This window comes from Quercus lobata, chromosome 6 (assembly GCF_001633185.2).
Source record: "Quercus lobata isolate SW786 chromosome 6, ValleyOak3.0 Primary Assembly, whole genome shotgun sequence".
NCBI classification, from domain to species: Eukaryota; Viridiplantae; Streptophyta; class Magnoliopsida; order Fagales; family Fagaceae; genus Quercus; species Quercus lobata.
The window spans coordinates 53,560,774-53,575,391 of NC_044909.1; the positions used below are offsets into that span (position 1 = coordinate 53,560,774).

Here is a 14,618-nt window from a genome sequence, read left to right on the forward strand (position 1 = left end):
TTTTTGGTTAATAGGATTAGAAGTCATGTTGATTACAGAACCCTGAAACTGAAATAAAATTATAAATGGATATTCCCTTGAGCTTGTCTCATATCCAATCAGATTGTGGAGCAGTGTTGTAATGTATTTTAATTTTTTAGATTGAAATATTTTTTGCTTTGGAGGATTAGAATATTAAATAAGAAGAAAAGGAGCGAGGAAATCTAGATAGGTATTGGAAGATTAAGTAGTAACTACCTGTAGGTGGGGATGTTGGAACGATAAGCATGGAGAGTAATTGACCGTGAGGAAGTGGAAATTTTTTTTTAGTGCGAAGTTTGAGGAGTTTTCTCCTGAAATTTTTCATTTTGTTGAATTACATTTTAACCTCATTTTAAGACTATCTAAATAAATTAAAGGTATTTTTGACAATTTTTAAAGTGATAACCAACTTTAGTATCTTACATCTAAAATACTAAATTCTTTGCTGTTTTTGCTTTCCACGAATAATAATAATAATAATAATAATAAAAGTCTCTAATTTAGATTTTCTATTTTTCTTTTTCTAATAAACACCAAGTTGGTTCCTTTCATATATGCATTTGCAGTGAAATATAACGATTAACACTTCTAAAACTTTCATTTGTACCTTCATGGTTATATCTTCGAATGTATATAGTGGTCTACCTATCAATTTAACCATAAAGTTCCCATAAATTGGAGGATTTACCAAACGAGATGTAAGATACAGAAACTAAGATATTCACAATACTCAAACCTATACAACTTAAATCCTGCTAAATTAATTACAGCTCCTATAGCTTTAGTAAAATGTTGGAGAAAGATCATCAAGACTCCACAACATAGTAACTACAACAGGCAGTCAATTTACTTAGGTTGATCAATATCATCAACCTTGGCAAAGCCCTCTCTCAGGTGCCTCATAACCCTGCCTAGCAACTTGTCTGAAGTATTTCTTTTATGGGAAAAGTTTCACAGTATCCACAGATACATTACATGGAATGACGGCCATCTGGCCTATCTCTAACTGGTCGTTCTTCTTGAATTTCTTCAAAATCCTCGTCATCCCCTTTCCTACCAGCTTGCTCTTTCCAGTATGCCACTAACTTTTTCAATCGAGCTACCTCTTTTGATGAAACATTTTTGCTTGGATCATTCACAATTGATCGGACTCTTGATGCATACCTGAGTAAGCATAGAGGCAAGAATTATTAGAATGAACAGATCTATACAATGTAAGGGGAAAGAACAACACTATATCAAGGCCAGTGTCAAAATTAAAATTGAGCTAAAAATTATTGATGACCAAGAATGCTATCCCATATCAATATGCCACTAGCAAAGTTGAAACTGAAATTATTAAGTTTAACTACTTACAACCATTGCAAATTATTACAAGCATCAAGAATCCATGAACTCGAATTGTAGGAAAGAATAGAAAACATAAATCAGTATAATGATCAGTTCACATTGTCATTCAATAATTCCGCACTTGTAAACTTGGATAGGATCTCACATGCATAAAGAATAAGAAAGTATAAAGCAAACCTTTTGCTAATGCATATTTCTATAATTTAAACAATTTTTATTTTTATTTTTTATGAATTAGAAGAACTTCAATTAGATTAGTTGAACATCGCAGAGCACATTGTACACTAATCCTCAATGTTAAACAAACTCCTAGGGGCAATTGACCCCACCCGCCAAAGCCAGTTACCAAGTAATCCAGGCTAGGTAGTTTATCCTAATGCCTAGGAAGCATTTCTATAATTTAAACATATTTAGTGGCTTATCACTCAATTTCAATAACAATATTTTTTTATGTTAGGCTGAGGATACTTACGGAAGTTAGGGGAGAATGAGACTCAAAAGTGTAACTCTCAGACTTGAGCCCACCCAAACAATTGACAAAAAAAGAGTAGAAATGCTTTAAAAAGATGGAAAACATACATGAGAGAATTGTATGTCTCATCCAAGTTTGATTCAGCTGGTGATACATTTACGAACATGAGTGTTTTGGCATTACCACCAAGAGAATCACTCATCAACATTGTTAACTTGTGATTCCTATAAGGTATGTGTTGACCACCAGAAGCCAACGCACTAATAACATCACCTAGTGCTGATAGTGATTTATTAATGCTTTGAGCTTCCTTAAGTTGATAACCAGAAGAGCCTGATTTCTTCACTCTTTCTGAACCAGCAAGATCCACAAAACTTAGCTGCATTTGAAATCACATAACAGTCACATATTAACAGACAAAAAATAAATCAACTCAACAAATAACCTACTCACTCTAAAACATCTAACAGTTAAATTCATGCTTCTTCACACTGCATGACAAAAGAGCAAGAGAGAGTAGGTGCACAACCATGAAAATCCCCCATAGCCAAAGTGCATAAAAGCATATTTCATCATTTATTCGTAGATAAAATTTTGATTGATAATGAAATACCTTTCCTCTGGCAACAGATTGAGTTTGAAGGTTGGTACTTTCAATAACAATTGAAAGTATTAGATGAGATCTTGAACTCTCATCGTTCATCTGAGTTCCTGATGTATGTCGTTGTTCAGATCCTTTTTGAATAATGTTCTTCAATTCATCAAATGTTGAAATTGATACAACCGTCACATTTTCTACTGATACCATACCCTAACATCACAAGATATCTAACCATCAAGAGCAATTTCTGAAAGGAAATGATTTTTTTTTTTAAGTGATATTATCCCATTGCATAAATGATATTGTTTACCATTTAAATCATTAAACCTCTTTATAATATTTTCTTAGAAATATAAATGGAATTGGATAACAATACTTACTTTTGAATCTTTCTTAATCTCTAATCTTAAACGTTTTGCAGATTTTGGTAAAAGAAGATCCACTAGTGTGTCTTGATATAACTCCACCATATATGCCTGCATTAAAAAAAGAATGATGTCAAGTCTAAGACAATAAGATAAATAACAAATAGCCATACAACTAATTAGGAAAATTGTCATGCAAAGAAGGAAAAGTAAGAGAGCAATAGCTACATCTTAATTTTTATGAGGGTTGAAATATTCAAACTCATACAAAAAGTGAATACAAGATGTATCAACCAAAAACCGATGCAGCAGATTTTGAAAAAAAAATAATAATCATAATAAGCTGTGATAACAACTCAACATCTAGCATAAGCAACAATCACCACTAATCATATAGATTGGGAACAATCACCTTCAATGAAAATGAGAATTTTTTGCCATCGCGCTTTATAATTTTAAATAGTTCTGCAATAGCTCGGGGAGTGAGTCCAGGATTGTTTTCCGATCCATAAATTGTAAATGTCTTTCCGGAACCGGTTTGACCGTAAGCAAATATGCACACATTATACCCGTCTACAGAAGATTGCACCAGATACTGCATTATAATAATAAAAACAAAAAGACAATTAGAAATTAGAAATTGCACTCTTTATATATTAGATAAAAGAACAAGGTCAGATCCCTAATATTAATAATTCTTTAAATTCCATCAAACTTGCCTTTGTATCCTCAAATACATCTTCTTGGGTAGCATTGCCATCAAAGACACGATCGTATATATGTTGTTTGGGTTTATCGTCTTTCCATGGATGTTCAACTGTAAACTCATCAAGCCATGTAAGTGCATATTTTCCTTTTTCACCGATCTCTTTCTCATTAAGAGGTCTTAATCGGCAGAAAACTCTAATCTTGCCCTTCATATCTGGAATGTATCAAAGGAACAATATATTGCTAATGTTATTGATAAAGACTATAGGTGTTTTCAAACTTGCACTACATTATAAAAGTTATAAAATTCTTTTTGCAAATGCAAACCTTCAATGGTATTGAAATAACGCTTTCTTAAAACTTGTTCCTCCTTATAAAGTACTTCCAACTCGGCAAGCTGAGCCCCTTGCATCTTCAAAATGGCAGCAGTTTGCTCATTCTTTCTATCAATGTCCTACATGCAAGTGGAAAGTAATTAGCAAAATATGCTCACTTTATATACACACATGCACACACAAAAACAAGTAAACATGTACCAAATATATAATGTTACCACATGTAATAAGTCCTTACAGGATCAAATTTTTTCCAAATCCAGTGCCTATCATAGATACCCAATATCAAGATAATTGAAAATTAAGAATTCCATCTTAAACATTTTACATTTTGAAAATCTACCAGATAAATGAGTTTTGGATTGGATGGTAAATGGCATTGGATTGACATGAAATTTAGCATCTAGGTTTAATAAACAATATAACTACTAACTAAGCATACCAATTTAATGCTAAACGGATGTCATTTACTATCCAACCCAAAACTCATATATTTAGTGAATTTTTAAGAATTTGAAAACTACACATTTTGAAAATCTACTAGATAAATGAGTTTTGGATTGGATGGTAAATGGCACTGGATTGACATGAAAGTTAGCATCTAGGTTTAATAAACAATATAACTACTAACTAAGCACACCAATTTAATGCTGATCAGATGTCATTTACTTTCCAACCCAAAACCCATATATTTAGTGAATTTTTAACAATTTGAAAACTATACTTTTGAATCATTTTTAAATGACAGCATTTAGTCTTTGATATCTCGATCTTTTGTGAGCATGATGAATTTTATTCAATGATGGGTTTAACAAAATATTGATCTAATAAAATATTATTGAATAGTGCAATATTATCCAAGAATAACAGCAATTCTAACTTAAACCTCTCTCTCTCTCTCTCTCTCTCTCTCTATATATATATATATAATACATGGTACATTAAGGCTTAACCATTGTGATGCAAATGATAAACACTGAAACAAAAAGAATGAAGGAGAAGATCAAAAGTATCAAACCTCTTTCATTTCTCGCAATTCCTCTAATTCCTTTAGATTATGCTGTAATGAAGCCAAATCAGAATTCCTGATTTCAAGAGTTGACTCAACAACAGCTAACTCTTGTGTGATCCCTTCAAGCTTCTTTTCAAGTTCAAGCACTCGAAACTTTAAGGCTTTACGTTCTTGCTCAAAGTTTTTTTCAAGAAAATCCATCTGTATTTTCAATAATTTCTATGGATAAGAATTCTCAACCCTATGAAAAAAATAGAGGTTCCTACCATCAAATTCAAGTGTTAACAGTACTACCTCATCAGCTTTTGTCTTTTCAAGTTCAGATATCCTTTGTTCCAAAGACAACTTTTCATTTTCCAGCTTCTTTATATTTTCTTCTGCTGCATGCAACTGCTCACTATGAAGCTTTAACTCATCTTGGAGCTTTTGTAACAACTGTGTTAAATACCATTAATAATCTGAATGTTATTTACCCATCACAAGAGAAATAAACTAGATTGATAAAAGGGATTATCTTGAACACATGAATTAACTCTAATAGATACATCTCTATTGATAGCATAAAATTAAATTCCAACAAAGATTACCTTGGAATCGGCTCCTATCACATCTTTTTTGGTATTGTTTTCTATCATAAGATTCCCTAACTTAGCCAACCTCACTTCCATGCTCCTTTTCTCCAGCAGCGCAGCCTAATTAATTTCAAAATAATTAATAGGGTAAATTAAAAAAATTTAAATCCACAAGGTTAATAATACTGACCTGAAGTGCCTTATCCTTTTCATCACACCATGATTGAAGTCTGTCACGATCAGAAGTAACTTTTGCTAGGTTCTGTTTATCAGATCTCAAGGATTCATTCAATTCCTCCAATTCTTCTTGCATGCTCACTTTTTGCTTTTGTTTTTCTTGCAATTCTTGCAGCAACTAAATTAACAAACTTAACTTAAATCTCATGTGAAATTCCAAGAAAGAGATACATTAAAACTTCTTAAGTTATAGGATACATAAAAGAAACTTTTACACTGCACATGAAGCAGCTCTTACCATTTTTTTTTTTTTTTTTTGATAAGTAAGAAGAGAATATTATTAATAAAAGAAAAGCAAGAAAAATACAAGAAGTTCACAGTAGTGAACAAAGGAAAATGGAACATAAAGATAGAAGCAGCCCCTAATCTATTCTAATAGACGAAAGAAAATCCATAAGAGTAAAACAATCTGAGAAACCCCAACAACGAGACCAATCAAAGAGGGTCTGTTGGCAAAGCTCTAATAACTGAACCACAGTTTTCCCCTCATCCTCAAAAGACCACCGATTCCATTCGGTCCAAATGGTCCACAATAAACAGCCTGGAACCAAATTCCAAATATCAGAACTATGCTTCCCAAGCCAATTATACCAACAAAATAATAAGTTCACAATTGAATCTAGCATGACCCAATCGATCCCAAACAGTCGAAGCATATACACCCACAAAGAATGAGCTATCGAACAAAAAAGTAACAGGTGATCCATAGATTCTACATTACAACAGCACATACAACAACGATTCGCCAAAGGGCGACCACAAAGCATAATGTTATCCAAGGTAAGAATCTGACCATGAGCTGCTGTTCATGTGAAAAAAGCCACCCTTTTAGGAACCTTAGCTTTCCAAATGCCCTTCCAAAGGAAAGTGGAAGGACCTTCCTTACAAGACCTAGATGGCTTATTAGGTCATTTCTTCTGTACAAATACAATGCCTATTTGGCAAGTATGGATTTTTCAAGGAACCCCCAGGTTCCAAACCAAGGAGTCCACCTTCCTATATGAGCATTCAGTATATGTATCAATCAATGGAAGACTGAAAGGATCCAAGCAATCTTGAAAGATTTAGTCTTAGTAATTATCTAACCTATGATTGCTTTAAACTAAATTTAGTTGGTGCAACTTTACCTATAAGCTCAAATGTGGGATCTTGAAGGGACTTTATCAATAGATTTTTTTATTTTATTTTACTGCTAAGTCATACACACCCAATGGGTATAAACACACAATGCCCTCCAACCAATTGTGATGAGAGAAGGAAGTATCAATTGAGCTATAGCTCATTGGTGGCTTCATCAATAGATTAGAAATTTATTATGTGCCCCTGATTTCTTGTCATATGGTAGCAACTGCTATAGGCCCATTTATCCATCCTCTGGGATAAGGACCTTGGAATATGATGATGGACTAATTTATTAAATAATAATTTATTCAACTACAGTTCAATCTGTTTGAATTTTCTTCAAGTCTTACTTCATTTGCATTCCTTTGAGATTCTTCAAGAGCTTTAGACAATTCTTGAACGCGTTTCTCATGCACTTCCTCAGTAGGAGGTTTAAGATTGTTAGGAATATCCCCATTTATTGAACTGCTGGCAGTGGATCGGGCTTTAGAGTAACGGCGCAACATGACGTCATTTATATGCGTCTGAAGAGCAACACAAATTTCTTCTCCCTAACAATGAGGAAATCACTACTTAGTCAATAAGAGAAATCTAATAATGGACAACTGACGTATAAAAAACATAGAATATCAAACCTGCTTTGTTTCGAATTGAAAGATGTGAAGAACGCCAGCAACTCTCATCTTAAAGAAAACAGCTGTATTACTGCTTCCAAATTGCATTATGTCTCGTAACTCGGCCGAATGTAGATATTCCTTTGGAACTGGACGAAAAAAATGAACCTATAGGCAAGTGTGCAAACAAATAAATAGAGTAATTGAAAGATTGGCAATATGAAATGCCATTTTGTAATTAATATATAAAAATTATAAATTGATGACTTACCCCCCTCTTATTAATGCCTAAAATTATCCGTCCCGGCAGTAGTCCAATAGGGTCATCAATCTTACGAACACTAAAGAAAACTGAATTCCCATAAGGAAGTGTTCTCAATATTCGCAAAAATTGTTGTCTTGCATCATCTTTTGTCAAATGTTCCTAGAGAGGAAAAATTTAAATTTTTATAGAAGAATTGTCACCATTAGTTTAGCATATAGTGATCACAAAATCAAAGATTGGCTGATAAGTGGCAGATAGCTAATACAACATGCATGAGCAAATTGTTAGACAACCAAAACAGACAAAAGACTTGAAATATAATGCAGCAATAGAAATAAAAGGTGTGTAGTTTTAAAAGTCTAGTTATATTTGTCACAGTTTTAATTTGGTTTCTATTTAACGTATTATGGTCAATTTTCTTTCAAGGACAAAATTTTATGCAACTCTGTAAATTAAGGGTATTTTGGTAGTTTAGTTGAATTTAAATTTTTTGGGAGGTCCCAAGTAGCTTAGGCTTTATTTTCTGAGTCCTAGTTAGTATTTTATTAGTTATGACCATATTAGGCTTTTAGTTTATTAGTCAAACTAGGACCCCTGATACTACTAGCGCAAGAATGAACGGTCCTGCACTGGGGTTTGATAAGTAGTACCTCTATTGTATCATATATAGAGTTTTTGCCTTTCAGTACATAATTCTTTCTTGTTGCAACTTTTTAGTCTACTTTGTGTATTGATTCATTAAGCAGTCTCTTTTAATAAAAATTAGTCTTAATTAAAAATAAAAAAAGTGTCCTAGGGTTAAAGACAATTTTTAATTTAGGTTTATATTTAACAAGTTATGGTCAACTTTGTATTCAAGACAAAATTGTTATTTCTACAACCCTACGAATCAAGGGTATTTTGGTAGTTTAATAGAGTCTAGAATTTTCTATGAGATCCTAAGTATCTTAGGTTTTCTTTGCCTCCTAGAGTTTTTTTTTTTTTTTTTGATAAGAAGTTAGTCTTTATTAGTTATTACCTCATTAGGTTCTTTGTTTACTAGTCAAGCTAGAAGTCCTAATACTTCTAGTACAATAATAGATAGAGTTGATTAACAAAAATATTGAGTTTTTTGAATGTTGAGGCATGTTGGCCTTCGTGTTATTTTCTCAGTTTCCTCCTATTTTTTGTGTTCCTTCTTCCTTACAATCCCAAGTCAAGCCCTTCCTCTTACCTATTGAAACTCCTTGCACATATTTTCTCTAACAAACAGCCTTAAAAAAAACCCCTCACAAACCCTAGCCAATTTCAAGCCCTAATTTTTTCTTCTACAACTGTACACCTAGATCCACAAATTCTCCTAACCCACCACAAGCACAAATAGACAAATCTCCCAATTTGTCCTACATCAAAGTAGACCACATGTATTGTCAAATTCAGTTTGAAACAGCAGATGCTAACCCAATAGGAACTTACAAAAAGTAGTTATAAACACTAATTGCAAATACTTCATTATAAAATTATGTGACAAAATGGACTTGAAACACAATTTTTCTTTGGAGCAAGTAAGTTGTGGATGCATAAGAAATCTCAAAATTTTGACTCTTACCATAGAACGATAACGAGAAAGAATATCCAATTCCCATTCTCTCTTTGCTCGTGTTATTGCTATTTGTCTGGGTAGGAATCGTTCCAAAAGTGAATTCCAATCACTACAAAATATTACTTCAACAATTAGATGTGGATGATGATTAGTAAAATTGAACTCTCCTATGCTTTTAATTATTATAGAAAATGAAAGCAAGTAAAACACCATAAAAATATAAATGAAAAATAATGGGATATAATTACATAACACAAAGTGACAGAAACACTCACGTGCATGATTCAGGGGTATCAACAAATCCAATCTCAACCAAGATCTGCAATGCAGACAGCTGCGCAGCATCATCCCTTCCAACAGGATAATTGCCCAATATATAATCATGTTGCAACTGTAACAATACTAATATGTATCAAGACAACTAAAAATAGCTATTATGTCAGACATACATCTATCATTTATGAAAGTAAGGCAGTATTTTCATAATGTTAATGAAGCGGTATTGTAAACTTGAAAATGAACGTCAGTTATAGATAAGAAATTTCTTACTTGAACATAGGACAGCTGCACAAACATTGGATCTGTCACAGCTTCATCTGACTCTCGGAATAGCCTTTTTTTAAATGTCAATTTGCAGTGCAAAATTTCTCCTTTACTTCGATCCTTTGCAGCCTTGAACTCCGCCAACAGATCCCCAATATATTTGTTGTCATCTAACCCAATATACTCCTCTGCATGACAACAAAGTCCAGAATAGCTTACTATTTCTGTGAATCTGACACAAGGAAAGAATCAAAAAGTAGATAGAGTAGATACCATTTCCAGGATCAGGTGATTTAGAGCCAGCAACAACTTTACGGCATTCAAACAGACTAAAGCTAGAGTATGCTGACAATTTAATTATCCCTGCAAGTTCCTGAAGTGGATATAAGTTAATTTAACTTCATTAAAAATCAATAAAGAACAAGAAAGGGCAGCTCTTAAGGCTTAGAACTAAACCTTTTTTTATTAACACATACACAAGAGATACATATATTTCAGATGGACAGATAACAGAAGGCTGAAATGTACCTCTACAGCATCGGCCACTGTGGTTGCCATGTCATATGTGATTTCTTCGAAAGTTTCATCTAAGAAAAATACTATAGTTGTAAGTTTTCGACTGGTTAAAAGAGCTTCAATTTCCTCGCGCCCAGGTATTGTATGCCTGGGACCAGCTTTAACAGCTCGCTTCAAAGCATTTAACGTATTTAATGCAAGGACTCGAACCTCAGAATCCACATTCACACCATGGGCAACATTATGAACATACTCCGATAGATATCCACCAATGTCCTTACTAGGAGGCATGGAGGATGCACACAAATACATTAACTCCCATGCTTTGACCAAGTATTGCCTGTAAATCAAGTATGATAACAGTATTAAGCAGAGAAGTGACAGCAGTGTTCCAACACTAATAACTACATGCCCAATAATAGTAACAATCTTATAATAATGAAATCACAGTAGAGCCATACCTATCAGGAGTATTCCTTGTTTGTTTTGATATCTGAACAAAAAGTTCATCTCGGAGCTCTGAACGCTTCAAAGTATGCTTGTATAATTTTCCAACAAGCTCAATCCGTTCATCTAAATTTGTTGGAGTAACTCGATCAGATGAATCAACTCCCATGTACTTCAAAATTATCTGGAAAAGTTTTGTTGCTCGGCTTACTAGGTCACTATTGATTTTAAGTAATGAAGTTGGTATTGGATCCTGTAAAATTTTGTGATTTAGATCTTGATAAACTTTTTTTAGGTGTAAAAGAAAATGGCCACATTAAACAGAGAAAGTAATCACCTTTTGGAAACAAAGCATATCCTCAAAGGTGAATTTTTCACGAACTTGAAGGCCTACAGATTTTTTAGAGAAAAACCCACGTTTTCCAGCAGACTGAATCTGTTTCTGCATCAACCTTAAAAATCCCTCCACCTGTTGGGAGAACAAATGAGAGATTAGAAGAGCATAATTAGCAACTAGCATAAACCTAAAGCAAGGAAGAATATGCTTTAATGTGGATTGAGGTGAGGGAAAAAAATCTTTTGAATTGGAAGGGTTAGTTTTTTCCCCTTAAACCTGGAATCGATTAATCAAGGGTATAGCACCAGCAAGTTCTTCTGGAATAGCCATTGAAAGGGTTGTTGGTGTGCTGCAAGAAACAATAATAATGGTAACTATAATTGGAAAATTAACTATCAAGTTAAGGACTGCAAATACATAGGGAAGAAAGGGTGGACGTGGGCTGGGAGCAAAATTCTGAAATAATTTAATGAAAAGTTTCCGTAAGCTAAATTAGGTTATACAGTTAACAAAATTTGTTAATTGTCCTACAAAAATGGGTTAAGGTTTGACTTCGATTTGATTAAACAGTAAATAAGATAAGAAAAAAACAAACAAACAGACGGACAGACAATATTGGTGTGAGTTGTTGTGAATGAAAATCATCAGTGAATAGGTATAGGTGAAGAAGAGAAGAGAAGAGAAGACACTTACGGGGGTGCAAAATTAGAACTATCACTGTCATAGTCATCCCCATAGCCATAGGAGACAGCAGCAGAAGCAGAATTGTGCAAAGGAGTATCGTCATTGCCATTGCTAGAGCTGAAGGAAGACCTACTTGTTCCCACATTTTGATTTTGGGACAATGACATTGTTGGACTTGGTTGCATATCAATCGTCATTTTCCCTTAAATCGCCTCATAATAAATTAATTATAAAAAAAATAAAGTGTCTATTCCCACAAAATACATTTAACTGTTTTAGCTTCTTCGAATCGAATCCTCAATTAACTGCAAAGAAAGATTTAACTAAATAAATAGCGGAGTCAGAAAATTCAAAAAAATACAGAAATAAAAACCAATCCCTTTCCAAAAATCGAAATGCGTAAACATGGAAGATGTACAGATCCAAACAACAGACACACCTTGCTGTTATGGGATAAAATCATCTCTAGGTTGGTTTGTAGAGACACTAGTGGTTAGTTTGGCACACCACCAACACACAAAATACAACATAGATCATAGATCGACACAGCTTAACTCAGAGAAAGAAATCGAAAAACTCAAGTACGACTACAATGTAATTCAAACAGAAATAGATCTGAGCTACAACCAAAACTTAACTACTAACCAGTTCTTCATCCAATAAGCCCAGCCCAGCCCAGCCCAGAGAGAAGAGGAAGGTGGGGGTCACGAGAATGTTCAAAATAAAATGAATATATGAATTGTTCCTTCATCCACCTTCTTACTTACCTTTTCTTTTTTTTCTTTTTCTTGCCAGTATTACCAAATTTTTTATCGAATCTTATTTTCTTAATTATTAATATTAAAATATTTATGTGATGTGATTTATAGGTTGAGTAAAGCTTCCGTCCTTATGTCACTTCACCGTACATTAACTTTGGAGGCAAGTCATACCGTATCATGTTTTAAAAAAATTATCATTCTTGTTAAATTGCATTTTTAATCCCTTAAATATATGTCTTTTTATGGTTGCTTTTGATCCTCAATTTTAAAATGTTATATTTCAGTCCTTCAATTTTTTTAAAATGGTAACAATTTATTTTTGTCTTTGTGTTTATTTCTTGTTTAGGTGATAACGAAATAGTATTATTAAGTAAATAAAATTGAACTCACCCATATATTTTATGGGCCAATAATACATGTAAGAAATACGTTGGAAATAATAAACAGACAATAATGGAGGAACTAAATTGTTATTTTTTAAAATTTTAAAAAGACCAAAATAAAAAAAGACTATATTTTAATTTTAGAGACCAAAAATACAATTTGCCCAAAAGCTTATATAAAAGAATTTGTAAGAACTTTAATGTTTTGCATTTTGCATTTTGCATTTGTTTTTAACTGGAACAAATCATCAAGATCAATTCCCTATTTTTTTTTAAATTAAAAAAAAAAAAAATCAGCCCTAGTGTGACACTAGTTTAGGGGTGTTATTAGAAAAAACGCATTCATTCATTGTCACACTTTTTTTAAGTCCGAAATAATCGGCGAATCAATAATATATACCCAGACCCGGGCCAGTATATAAAAATAAAATTCAAATAAAGTACCACTCTTTTGTAGGCGGGAAGATGCCAAAAACTTGCACAGACCGCCAGGTCTGCACTGTCTTGGTGCCTGCACCCAAAGACACCCTTTCAGTAAAATTACCACACCATCCTCATCCTCTCTATTTTTGTCTTTAGCTTTACTCTTTTCTTTTCGTCCTTCACTGCTTCTCACTTTCAAAGAGTATCCTGAAGTGGTAAATATAAAACTAGCATATTTTTATAGTTAAAAAAAATATTCTTTTCTTTTTATACCTCAATAATTAGGTGGAGAGATTTCAACTTATATATATCAATATTAAGAGATGCAAACTAATTAAGTTAAAATATTCTTTTTTAAGTTATAAGAATTTGTATAACTCCACAAATAAATTATTTGTTAAAGAAAATTTTACAACTCCACAAATTTTGCATATATAATATTTTTATGAAAGTTATATAATAAACTTTTATAATTCCACAAATCCCACATTGAAGCCCAATGCCACTATAAAAAAGAAAAGAAAGGGCTATTGAGTTTCGGAAAGTGTTATGCTAACAAATTTTTGGTAAAATATTTTTACAACTTTTAAACACAAATTTTTTGGTCAATAATTTTTTTTTACAGGTTTGACAAAAATTTTATAATGAAACAACTACTTAAAAAATGTTTTTAACATATTTTTTTAATATGTATTTTACAATGAAACAAATAGAACCAAAATGTTTTTTTACCACAATTGTCCGCATTTTTATAGATTAGATGCACACCTAAAGTAAAATAATATATATATATATATATGTAATTGTTTGAAATAAAAATAATGGGTATATCTTAGCATAAATTTTATCATAAATGTTGGGTACTATAAGTTTTGACTTAAACAAGTAGCTTTTATCAGTATCAGCATCCTTCATTGTAGAGTCTAATTTGACTAAATATAGCCAAAAATGAGAAGTAAAATGATTAATATGGATCATAGAAGTTGTAGTTAGGTCAAGTACTTTTTATATCTTTGCAACAAGTTTCAAGAAATTTAAATTGTTGCTCTAATTAAAACTTAATTACCAAAAGTATTAAAAAAAATTAAAGGGGTCTATTATTCCAATTAAAACTCAAATACCAAAAATATAAAGAAATTTAAAAAATTATTATTCATTTCAAATTATTTTAATCATATACCTTAATTTGTTTATTTCAATAAGTTTTTTATAAGTAATAATTAAGGTTGATCCTTACATATTGTATGTGCGGTGTGTGATTTAATGTA

General features: G+C 32.4%; 1 protein-coding gene across 2 annotated transcripts; it reads right to left on the bottom strand.

Annotated features, from left to right (window-relative positions):
- Positions 1–594: 594 nt before the first annotated feature.
- On the bottom strand, positions 595–12,575 carry LOC115994331 (kinesin-like protein KIN-14E). Of its 2 annotated transcripts, none has more exons than XM_031118423.1 (24): positions 12,429–12,575; positions 11,793–12,088; positions 11,376–11,448; positions 11,100–11,231; positions 10,777–11,015; positions 10,328–10,655; positions 10,073–10,172; positions 9,806–9,987; positions 9,532–9,647; positions 9,263–9,365; positions 7,681–7,833; positions 7,431–7,577; positions 7,146–7,346; positions 5,627–5,791; positions 5,452–5,556; positions 5,159–5,299; positions 4,871–5,065; positions 3,845–3,971; positions 3,529–3,731; positions 3,222–3,404; positions 2,825–2,920; positions 2,457–2,654; positions 1,951–2,222; positions 595–1,185 (listed from the first exon to the last, which is right to left on the bottom strand). In XM_031118423.1, the coding sequence occupies exons 2-24, from the start codon at positions 11,978–11,980 to the stop codon at positions 993–995; spliced, it is 3,840 nt and encodes a 1,279-aa protein (XP_030974283.1). In that variant the 5' UTR covers positions 11,981–12,088; positions 12,429–12,575; the 3' UTR covers positions 595–992. The 2 variants fall into 2 exon arrangements, with proteins under 2 accessions (XP_030974283.1, XP_030974282.1); XM_031118422.1 differs by lacking the exon at positions 12,429–12,575 and adding an exon at positions 12,223–12,398.
- Between the last annotated feature and the right edge of the window lie 2,043 nt (positions 12,576–14,618).

What these genes read in the sequence shown, in the direction of transcription:
- LOC115994331 (XM_031118423.1), bottom strand. Translation starts at nt 11,980, where the DNA reads ATGACGATTGATATGCAACCAAGTCCAACAATGTCATTGTCCCAAAAT. An exon ending in AGTTCTAATTTTGCACCCCC is followed by an intron (nt 11,449 to 11,792) that starts GTAAGTGTCTTC and finishes TGTTTCTTGCAG; the next exon opens with CACACCAACAACCCTTTCAA. An exon ending in AATTGCGAGAAATGAAAGAG is followed by an intron (nt 3,972 to 4,870) that starts GTTTGATACTTT and finishes ACTTGCATGTAG; the next exon opens with GACATTGATAGAAAGAATGA.